This window comes from Podarcis pityusensis (assembly GCF_964106645.2).
Source record: "Podarcis pityusensis genome assembly, chromosome: 7".
Taxonomy (NCBI): domain Eukaryota; kingdom Metazoa; phylum Chordata; class Lepidosauria; order Squamata; family Lacertidae; genus Podarcis; species Podarcis pityusensis.
This window is the reverse complement of record NC_138031.1, coordinates 80,502,807-80,514,859: the sequence shown is the minus strand read 5'-3', so window position 1 is coordinate 80,514,859 and position 12,053 is coordinate 80,502,807. Positions and strand designations below refer to the sequence as shown.

Here is a 12,053-nt window from a genome sequence, read left to right as displayed (position 1 = left end):
AGCAAATCTCTCCGTTGATGAGAAATTCTGGAGGGACATTGTCACTTCTTCTCTGTTCCCAGTTCCAAAAAGCAGGTCGTCTGTCTTTCCTGCCACCACCCAAAACGAAATTGCTGTTGTACAAGTGACTGGATGAAGATCTGATTCGTTGCACACAGCAATGCACAACAGTTCTCCAGCTGGCCCAGAAGAGCTCTCTACAAAGCACAGTGAAGGTGGTAGCTGTGACACACACAGTGCAATCCTGTACATGTCTATGCAGGACCCTCCGCTGCCTTGTGAGGTATCTCTGGGAGAAGAAAAAGCTAAGGAGCAAATCCTACACAAATCTGGAGTGCAGTCCCTACGACTGTTGGATGGCATCTTGTACACCTCCTTCCGGCAACTCCTGCCACCAACCTGTTGCCAAATGTATTGCTCTGCTTTCCTTTTGATGGGAAGTTCTGCTTCTGCACATGAGTCTGGCAAACCGCTCTAAGCTGAAGCATTCCTTCCTCACCCACCCTAGAATGTTTAGTTCACATTGAGTTCATGAAACATCGTACCCTGACCTGTTCTTAATGCATGGTTGACCACATCTACGGAATGCGATAGTTATGCTCTTTTAAGTTTTGCAATATCAATCACTAGTAATAGTTTAATAAGGAGGTTTTCATACCTGTCCAACTATGTGTTCCCTTTCCCAACCTTTAATCTATTGATGATTAATGCCTATATGCAACCCTTGCATTGTATTTGTGTTAACCAATCAGCAACAAGCCCATATGTGGCAATGCTGTAATATTCAATAAAAGGGACTCCCTGAGACATGCTCGAGAGATGCCTCCCATATGACACTTGTCATTCGTCTGTCGTTTATTTCAACCCAACACCTTTGGACTGCATCAGTGAGGCCGAGAGAGAGGTCCTGTTGTCTGGGCAGCCCAAGACACACTGCCCAGGCTTGCGCGCTGGCAAGGTCGCTTTGGTGTTGCTAACACAGCTGTTTGACTTCACCCCTGGAAGCACACTCCATTGTCTCTCAAGACAGTCAGATGCCAATTATGCATAGTATGAGCCATTGAGCTTATTGTGACTTTCTGCTAGGAAGGTGTGTGAAGCCAACACATCAGTTGCTGAATGGAGGAGATAAATTCTTCCCTGGAACTTTATTTCCTCCTCCCATCTTGTTTTAATACCTTCCCTCCTCTCTTTGGTGGCAGTGGTGGCTGCAGTGCTACCCTCAGGAACCTCTGCATCTCCTGGACCTTAAAGCAAGCAGACAGCCTGAAGACATAAGACCCAAAGTCAAAACAGCACTCTCCCTTCTCTCTTCTAGGAAAACACAACTGAATTATTCAAGACCTAGACATTTCTATGTTTAGAAATATGTCTCAAATCCTGGGTTTGTTCCAAATGCTGCAAACCAAACACAATCTCACTCTTGGACTCCACTGCTCCCAAAGGGACACCTTTGGCAGCTAACTAGGGCCACTTCCTGCTTTCTTCTCCTTTCTTCTCTATACCATACACCCTGATGGTCCTATGGCAATAAAAAAAAAATAAAGGCATTTATTTTTCAACCAGCTAGACAGAAAAACAAAATCCCACCCAAGCACCATTAAGCATTTTGTAATTTAGAGCCTAGGACTTGCCGATCAGAAGGTCGGCGGTTCGAATCCCCGCGACGGGGTGAGCTCCTGTTGCTCAGTCCCTGCTCCTGCCAACCTAGCAGTTTGAAAGCATGTCAAAGTGCAAGTAGATAAATAGGTACCACTCCGGCGGGAAGGTAAATGGCATTTCCGTGCGCTGCTCTGGTTTGCCAGAAGTGGCTTAGTCATGCTGGCCACATGACCCGGAAGCTGTATGCCGGCTCCCTCGGCCAATAAAGTGAGATGAGCGCCGCAACCCCTGAGTCATCTGCGACTGGACCTAATGGTCAGGGGTCCCTTTACCTTTACCTAATTTAGAACAAGGCTGCATTGCTGGAGGCCACTGCATCCTGCAGACAGCAGTCCTGCAACTGGAGGCACAATTTGTGAAACGGCACAATTACCCGGGAGCGACCAGGTTCTAAAGTAAAACTGCCTTAATCCTTGCCAATGGACATATGAGTTTCAACTCTCTCCTTTAACAATGACAGTTCTTCTGATGCCTTGTTATTTACCTACATGTCAGGTTCCTGATCATTCTGTCTGCTTCATGAACCATCACAGTACTACACAGCCCCTTTATCTGAAACCGTGTCACATTAAAATAAAGTTCATTATTCCCTCGTCCCAAAAACCTCAGATCTATTTACAGCGGCATTGTCTATTTTAACGCACATTCAAAGTAACTCTGCAAAGAAAAACATTCTGTCCTGTCACCAGTTACCCTTTAAAAGATTTCCGAAGTAAACCAGGCTCACTTAAAAAAAATATTTTCCCCCCAATTTACTCTAGCATGGTGATGGGGGGAACAAGGCAGGGAGAAGGAGTGCCCCTGTTTCTGGACTTGCCCAGGAGACCTTGGTAATACCCGCTGAAAAGAAAGGAAGCTACACAGCAAAGGCTACTTGAATATTTCACTCCCATTCCATAATTCAGGGCATTATATTACTCCTAAAGCATATGCTGAAATGGAGTTGCTATATAGGGAAGAAAAGACGCAGATGCACAGAGCAGGCCCAAAATGGCTTCTAGAGGCTGGCTATCTTAGCTAGATACAGACATTTCTTTTCAGAGAACAGTATACTAGAGTCATGTGAGGCCTGTTCGATGAGGCTCACATTTTGCTGTTTCAGATCAGTAAGAGAGAAGAGAAAGTAGCTGCAGATCAGCAATCCCAAACTGTACTCCCCCATTTTAGACTTTCATACACCAGTCAGCTGTAAAACTTTGCCAGTTTGGGAGATTACTATGGCCTGGTTCACACGTAACACTAAGCCAAACCATGGCTTAGTGTGAATGAGCAAATGTGAACACCACACACAATCTTCTTCTGTTCTGAAGTTTTGATTATGGCTCCCACATGCTGCACAGTCCCTAAGAAGCTACATCAATGTAGAATCTTATCAAAATACAGGGCGGTTTGGGTTGGGGGATCGATAAAATTCTGATCAATTGGGAAAAAACAATGCTGGTGTAAAGGGTTTGTTTCCTTCTTTTGAGGGGATGACCAAAATTTCATTTTTGACCTCGTTAACTACAATGTTCATATGACTGACAACAGTCTCTCTCTTGTCTATAAAGTGCCTCCAGAGCCTACCAACTTCTTAGTTTCTCTCACCACCAATTCTTCTATACCGTATGGGCCCGAATATAAGCTGCACCCAAATGTAAGCTGCACCTTTAAAATTTGGGGGGGCGGGAGAGAAAAAGGCAATACTCGAATATAAGCCACTCCCTTAAAATTCTGCAGGCACTCACACCCTTTCCATTTTACCTTACGTCTGTTTCAGCAGCGATATCGTAAAAGTCAAATTTTGTAAGGTCACAAATTTAAGCTGCACTTTAACTTTCCACAGTCGGAATTTGGGGGGAAAGTGGGGCTTATATTCAGGCCAATATGGTACTTTCTGCCATTGCTAAGTTACCAAGATACTATGTACTCTGCAATTCTGCAAAGGCGCAACCCCCCCTTCCAAAATGGTGACAGTGGGTGCTGCCTAAGAAGCTCAGCTTTCATATTTCATGAAGGTGAAGGTAAGTTCTGAGTGTGTGGACAATGTCTGGTGAAAACCTGGTGTTTCCTTCTTAGGTTCTGTGTTGGAAGGCAGCAACAGGAGGTAGTAAATATGTAGTGGTTTATAGAAGAATTGACAGTGGTTTAAGAGAAACTTAGGTCCGTATGGTTAACATTAGAAAGCTGGAGGGCCAGATTCTCTTCCCCACTCCCAATCAACACTCCTCATGTCTCCTCATGATGCCAAACACCCACTGCCAGTATTTCATTTACTGGAGTATATCCTAGACAGGGAAAAAAGAAATAGAAGAAACATGGAAAAAGGAGAAAATGTGGTTTTGACAAAGGATTTGTTGTCAAATCTGCTTCACTCCATCCCAAAATGCCTCGTGCATACAGTGCTAGCTGACTGACCCTACCTGCCCACAAACTGTCTCGCCAAAGTGGTGCATGCTCTGGTTATCTCCAGCTTGGATTACTGCAATACGCTCTACGTAGGGTTACCTTTGAAGGTGACCTGGAAACTACAACTAATCCAGAATGTGGCAGCTAGACTGGTGGCTGGGAGTGGGCCATATAACACCAGTCCTAAAGGAACATCATTGCCTCCCAGTGCATTTCCAAGCACAATTCAAAGTGTTGGTGCTGACCTTTAAAGCCCTAAACAGCCTTGGCCCAGTATACCTGAAGGAGCGTCTCCACTCCCATTGTTTGGCCCGGACACTGAGGTCCAGCTCCAAGGGCCTTCTGGCGGTTCCCTCACTGTGAGAAGTGAAGTTGCAGGGAACCAGGCAGAGGGCCTTCTCGGTAGTGGCACCCACCCTGTGGAAAGCCCTCCCATCAGATGTCACGGAAATAAACAGCTATCTGACTTTTAGAAGGCAGCCCTGTATCGGGAAGTTGTTAATGTCTGATGTTTCAGTATGTTCTGATATATGCTGTGAGCTGCCCAGAGTGGCTGGGGAAACCCCACCCCAGATGGGTGGGGTATAAATAATAAAGTTGTTGTTGTTGTTGTTCCCTACCTTTATTTTCTGTAAAGTTCCGTATACTGAGGATGTCATTGAGCTCCTGATAGTGGTTCTGCTTAATATATGTTGTCTTGTCAGGGGTGTCTTGAAGCTGCATAGTGACTTCTTCTAAAGCTTTGTCCAACTGTTAAAAGAAAAGCATGTTACAATAGCATTAACATATTTTGTAAGCAGGTTTCATTAACTTTTCTTACAATCTTATGGACCAAAGTTATTTTCCTCCTCTGTGGGGTTCCCTCCCAATCATGCATAAATGTTGTTGTTATTTCTTCTAACACATTCCCGGACACCTAGACAGGCAAAAGTGTCCTCTGTAATTCAGTGATGCCATAGGTGCCGGCTCCAGAGGGCTGAAGCATTGTGGGAACCCCTTAATTATTATTTTAGGGGGGCCCATTATTGAGGCTGGGCACGGAGCAATGTCAGGACATCATGCGACATCACAAACGTGGGCACGTCGCTTTGGGCTCCCCCAAAGTGCTTACGAAGGTGGTGCCCCTGATAGGGTGTCCACAGATGTGTCGCTGGAAAAAATGGACCCATTTGCACATGGTATCCAAATGTAGGGGAAACGCAGCACACATGTAACCCGCCTCCATACCCCCCGTGTATTAATACACTCATATAACTACACTTTGAGTGTATGCTTTTATTGTTTGTGCGTAGCTAATTTCCTATTGGTACTAAATGCATCCTCAGCCTGTGTGAGCCAAAAGCAGCAACTCTCAATGATGCCCGCAGATGTTACTCCCTCCACACTGATGAATTCCTTTTCATCATTTGTCATGTTTATTAGATTGCAAGTCTACTGGTAAGGCCATGCCTTTTAAAATAAAAAAGAACAACAATTGCAGGCGAGTGCCAGTTTTAGCGCTTCTTTGCAGTTGTCATTTTGGTGCACCCATTGAGATCGCTCTTGCAGTGCTGCTGCCAACCACCTGGTTCATTTGCTCCAATAGTAGCCAACTTCTAGAGGCATGGGAAGCATCAAGGGTGATGCTGGTCAATGGGATTGAGAAAAGGTTGAGAGGATGCTTCATAGATGACTGTAGCAGCTGACAGAACCGAGAGCTGCAACAGACAACCAAAGGCTTCTCCTCGCACAGAGATTCTGTTTGGGAATCCTGTGTCATCTGTCATCCATAGTAAGCCCTTTCAATTCTGAACAGTCATAAGTCTTCAAAAGAAAACGACTTCTTAAGAAATCTCTCAGAGCTCTCTTTTATTCCGCTCTGAGAAATCTTTCTAGGGCACAGGCAGATACTTTTTTTTCCTGTGATGCTCCTGAACACCTCCCTCAAATGCTCCTTCGTGTGAGGAACAGAGCACATTTCTCAACTTTTAAAGTGTCACAGCTTTGCTCTGATGCGTTTTGCAATATTCCACCTCCTCACAAATTTTCAACCATAAAGGGGAGCATGCTCCCTCTGAAGTAAAAATAAAATAGAAATAACGCTCCGAGGTTTGAAATCCTTCAGCACACACAGCCTGTATCGCCAGCTCGTGTTTTTAAAACAGTGTTCACTGGGTTGATTCTAAAGGAAAATGTCAGGCCTGGATTTCCTGTCCCATAAAAAATTTGCTGCACTTTGTTCTCTATCTTCTTTCCTGGCTGTCCTATGAGGAAACGGAACTCCTGTCGCTCACCTCATCCGGAGGCCAGGATTTTGGCAAAGCGTGTATCTCCTGGGGGGTTTAGTCACAATAATAAATCTATGTTCTGTCCAGGTTCCAAAAATGGAGGAGATAAGGCAGTCATTAAGTCCAGAGATTTCCCCAAAAAAGTATCCTTAAGGCACTTTTTCATTCAGAAAAAAAAGGTTTTGTTTGCAAATATGATGAGAAGGAACAATCTGCACATCATGTGTAGGTTGACTCTCACTTGCCCTCTCCCTCATCTTGGTGACAGCAGTGGAAAGAAACTGTAGTAGCAGTCTTTGGCTCTGTCCACAGTAGGGCCTTAATGAGTGCATGAGCCACTGCTTGCATGTGCCCATTTATGTGGTTTCACGCACATAAGAGCCCTTTCAGTTTTATGCCTCTGAAATCCGTTCAAATGTTTCTTCGCCATACTAGTGGGCAGTGCTTGCTGGAAAGTATTTTTTACAGAGGGTGGTTTTCCACCCTCTTGAATTAGTTATTCCTTGCCCACCATAAGTTCCAGAAATCTGAGGTCCGCTGTGGGCAAGCAGGCATTTGCTTACCTGTGCACACACACCTTTTTAAACCTCCATTTTTAATTATGAAATACAAGTTTTTCAATTACCAAATTTTCACAAAACAGCAGTCAAAAATGTGTGTTTGTGTGCTCCAGGCCAGGAAGCCTGAGGTCTGTTTCAGGTATGCAAACAGGTATTTGTATGCAGGTATGTACACACCTTTTAATTTTATTTTTGAAATACAAGCTTTGCACAAAAGAGCACCCTTTTTTTAGCACTATTCTGTGCAACTCTGGTATATATGTGTTGCTCTAAATCAGGATTTGGAGTTGCACACGTGAAAGGCTGCTGCTTCCTTCCTTTTCCGGCCTCCTGAACCTGTTTTTAATACAGCTGTTTTGTGCAGGAGCAGTTATGTGCAAAAAAGCTGTTTTAGAAATTAAAGAATCTGCAAATGTGCCTTCAGCAACAATGAAAAAGGCAGACTGCATCCTTTCCTTTGGGTGGATGGAAACAAATAGGTAGTTTGCACTCATGCCTAGAAACTTGGAGGCAGTGCCGTTGAAACAGCTCACTTCCATAAAGGGATAAATAAAGGAGATAGAATTACGTAACAAGTATACTTTAAAAGGTGGCAGATCTAATTAAAAAAGAATACATGTTCTAATCTTAAGATGAAAGGGTCTAGGTGACCTGAAAAAGCATAAACTTTTCTAAGAGATAAAACAGAAGTTTCCACATCAAACCCACAGGTTCGTAGCAGAGAGATGACAGTAAAACTCATACTATAGCGATCCCCTCTCCCTTTTTCTTTCCTGGGACACCATCATTGAGTAAAGCTAAATTAGAGTGTAATCAGTATTTTACATCACACTGAGTTCAGCAAGAGGGATGTAAGAACGGTGGGATCCAAATGTGCTTAACTTTCTGCCCCAATTAATAAGCAGCTATGTGAGAGCAGGTGCTCCAGCTATAACATAGAACACACTGCCCTGAAACTTCATTCAGCTTCGTTGAATGCCCACAAATTCTATTCTCTTCAATAAACTTTCTGAGGTAAGGCAATCGGAACTGCACAGAGCATTCCATATGCAGTCACACCATAGATTTGTATGGTGCTATTATGATACAGGCAAGTTGATTTCTAATTCCTTTCCCAATGATCCGTAGCATGGAATCCATCTTTTTCACAGCCACCTCACACTGGATCAACATATTCATTGAGCTACAACTGCTACAACGTCAAGGTGTTGTACCTGGTCAGCCACTGCCAGTTTGACCCCTCCAGGAGCGTATATGTGAAATTAAGTGTTTTTTTGCTGCAAACACAGAGCATTTCCCCACTACAGTGAGAGCATCATCGGGGAAAAAGCAATTTAGATGGGAGAAATGGTCAAACTCCTGCCCCATACTGGATCCAATATGGGTCCCACAGTTGCTTCTAAGCGAAAAGCAAAACATCAAGAGATCCAGTCATGTACCTCACCTGTTTTGACTCTCGAGTTTCAGATAGCTTGATGGCCTCGCAAATTGAGAATACATGCAATGCCCGCAAGACAGAACAGTCTAACCCAGAACACACACTTAGCAATACCTCTGTTATTTTCATTCTCAGCTGGTGGTTTTCTGACTGTAGACCTTCCAACCTCGATGTGCTGGCCTGGTTGACACTGGTGACTGACGTCGATGTTTTTGAGTCATCTTTCTTCTGGTTCTGAGTGAACTGGAGTCCTCTGTTTCGGGTGGCAGCATCTGGATTTGTTCTCAGTGTGATTAGCTGGAAGTTGAAGAATATCTCATTTTATTTTTGTGTATCTGTGCCCAAAAAAATGTTCACTGAACGTGCATTCAAATGCGTAATGCTGGATTTGAGGCATAGTCTTCAGTAGCACCTTGCCAATTTTATCATCCATGCGAGCTAAAACTATTTAACCACTTCCCATAATTTAGCAAAGGCACCTTAACGTGCTACTTAGCTAATGTTAGAAGCTCAAAATAATGTGTAAGGGGCTGCTGATATGGCTTCTTCCCACACTAGTGTCAAACCTCCAGGAAACTAGACTTCTCCTAGGAATCACAGATTTCTGACATTGCTGATGAAATGCAGAAATGATGCCTGTGGCTTCCAAACCTCCCCTGGAAGGTAATATTTGAAGGGATCTGAAAAAACTTTTAAACACCCCCCCATTCCATTTCTCCTTTTTGAGTTCCCTTCTTCAATATTGGGATAATTTACTAAACTTTGGCCAAAGAGATTAGAAAATTCCATTCATATACCAGTGTGGGTAAGTGTTTCAGCCCGAAGTAGTTGGACTTTGTACATTCATTGCATGGACAGGCGGAGTCCCCAGATCCCGCGCGGTCCCCCCGTCATGTGGAATAACGACTCATGACAACGTGCTATGGGATTAAATTGGCCACAACTTTATTAAATTTCAAATGTGGGTAGACCTTGGCTCAGGCATTGGGCGTTCTCCCTCCCCAGTCCCCAGCCGGGGACCTAGGGAGCATCAGGGTTATCCAGTGTGTGTGTGTGGGGGGGGATGGGCCGGCTCTGGAGAACATATGTTCAAGCAGAGATAGCCGCCCCCGTTACGCCGCCGCCGCAGGGGAGAGCAATGACGACCTTTCGGCGTACAGTCAAAGCCTCCCTTCAGAAACCCCTTTAACGGGGAACCCTGGTATCGCCACCGCAAAGAGGAAGATGGACTAAAGGATTCCGCCCAAGGCCTGATACCGCCAAAGTTGTGACGTTTTGCTACGGGAAAGGCGAAACCTGCCAATGCAGGGAAATTCCTTTCCGGCCCTTTAACAGCGACCTTAACGTAGCAGCGCCCGCATACCTGTGAAGAAAAGTTAACCTGCAAAATAAGACATTAACTGAGGGTGGGTAGGTAAGGTGGGAGAAGCTCTGGAGCCAAGTGAGGATTCCCAGGTAAGATCCTCCCTCTATTGTGTGGGCAGGTAGTCCCTCCCCTACCTGGCCTGGTCTCCTTGGCAACGCTTCCCCCAGGTGGGATTGGACAACTGACTGAGGTAGGCGGAGACCTCCAGGTATCCCACCTGAGGGAAGGCAAAGCCAAGCCTATGCTGATGGGGCCGCTCCAGATCTAGGGGCTGCGCGCGTCCACGCAAAGGGCGCCCCCCGTTTTAAGCGGGGAGCGGTCATTATTATTTATTGATTAAAGTTTATTACACACCCTTCACTATAAGACCTCACAGCAGCTTACGACAATGTAAAACGACAATATTAAAATTAGTTTAAACAATTAACAATTAAAGAATGGAGTGGGTCTATCTATCAATATTGATATGTATATTAGGAGTACTCCTAAAATATAGACCTGCTTCTTCCAGGGCAGGGCAGCCCTGCCCATATTCCCACCTCCCAGAGTCAATATCTTGGAACACATAACATCTCAATCTTACTAGGATTCAGCATCAATTTATTGGCCCAGGATATGAAGTAGTAGTATTCATCTCAGCCTTTAAATAATTTGCCCATGCAATGTTAACAGCAATGTTAATTGTGAAAACCTGATATTTCACAATAATGGGAAATCACCATGGCTCTCTCTAGCAACATTATGGGGTGGGGCAGAGCTGTGGAGCCACCTTCCTGAAGGCTCACCCAGACTTCTTTTTGCACCATGTGCAGGTCTGTGCTTTAAAGCTCACGACTGAATAAAGAACACCAAAAGCCAGCATGTCAAAGATAAGGCCAGGCTAGAAACCTTTCGCTGAAAGGATCAGGAAATGAACCTTCATTTACTTCCTGCATCCTGAATAGCCATAGCTCAGGCATGGAAAAATCCAGGACTAGCAAAGATAGAGGAATAAAGCCCAAATAGTTAAAGCTACAAATATGGTTAGGGAAGGGAGTCAAAGCAGCAATATTTTTAATTGAAAAATGGAGTTTGCTTCCCCCCCCTTTTTTTTCTGGAATGGAAAAATGCAGGATGATTTAAACCCCTATGTGATATTGGGAAAATATAATTTTTGTATCTAATAATGCTGGCTATTTCTGTATGTATACTTTTATAAATATTCACGTCTATATATTTATATATTGTATTACAGTCATACCTTGGAAGTCGAACGGAATCCGTTCCAGAAGTCTGTTCGACTTCCAAAATGTTGGGAAACCAAAGTGCGGCTTCTGATTGGCTGCAGGAAGCTCCTGCAGCCAATTGGAAGCCGTGGAAGCTCCGCCGGACACTGAGTTCCAAAGAACATTTGCAAACTGGAACACTCATTTCCGTGTTTGCGGTGTTCAGGAGCCAAAACGTCTGAGTACCAAGGCGTTCAGGATCCAAGGTACGACTGTATTACAAATAAGTAAAGGTAAAGGGACCACTGACCATTAGGTCCAGTCATGGCCGACTTTGGGGTTGCGGTGCTCATCTCGCTCTATAGGCCAAGGGAGCCGGCGTTTGTCCGCAGACAGCTTCCGGGTCATGTGGCCAGCATGACTAAGCCGCTTCTGGTGAACCAGAGCAGCGCACGGAAACACTGTTGACCTTCCCGCTGGAGCGGTACCTATTTATCTACTTGCACTTGACGTGCTTTCGAACTGCTAGGTTGGCAGGAGCTGGGACCAAGCAATGGGAGCTCACCCAGTCGCGGGGATTCAAACTGCCAACCTTCTGATCGGCAAGTCCTAGGCTCTGTATTTAACCCATTTAGTATTAAAAGAAACTTCTCTCTGTTCTTTTGTTTCTCTTTTCTTTTCTTTTCTTTGTAATGTTTAAACTTTAATAAATATCTTATAAAAAAAAAGAAACTTCTCTCTGACATCTAGATTCTTATGTGTAATTTATTCATAGATAACCAGTTCCCACAAGTGATACTGCCCTAGACAAAGCTTTGCTCTGTCAGTTCTAGACAGAAGTACAGTGGTGCCTCGCAAGACGAAATTAATTCGTTCCGCGAGTTTTGTCGTCTTGCGATTTTTTTCGTCTTGCGAAGCACGGTGTCGGGAAAGTTTTGGAAAAGCTTCAAAAATCACCAAAGTCTTTAAAAACCTCAAAAAAGGCTACCACACCGCATTCTATGACTTGCTCCTCGAAGTCAAGTCGCAACTGTATTAACAGTGTTAAGAAAAAGGAAACAAACTTGCAAGACGTTTCCGTCTTGCGAAGCAAGCCCATAGGGAAAATCGTCTTGCGAAGCAGCTCAAAAAACAAAAAACCCTTTCGTCTAGCGAGTTTTTTGTCTT

At 44.4% G+C, this 12,053-nt stretch overlaps 1 protein-coding gene across 1 annotated transcript in view; it reads right to left on the bottom strand.

Annotated features, from left to right (window-relative positions):
- The window catches only part of GABBR2 (gamma-aminobutyric acid type B receptor subunit 2), a 305,881-nt gene that overhangs the window by 4,447 nt on the left and 289,381 nt on the right, over positions 1–12,053 (bottom strand). Inside the window, exons 16-17 of the mRNA XM_081014706.1 lie at positions 8,430–8,612; positions 4,671–4,800 (exon numbers count right to left, since the gene is read on the bottom strand). Of these exons, the coding sequence (XP_080870832.1) occupies positions 4,671–4,800; positions 8,430–8,612 (313 nt within the window). The remainder of the gene's footprint in view (positions 1–4,670; positions 4,801–8,429; positions 8,613–12,053) is intronic.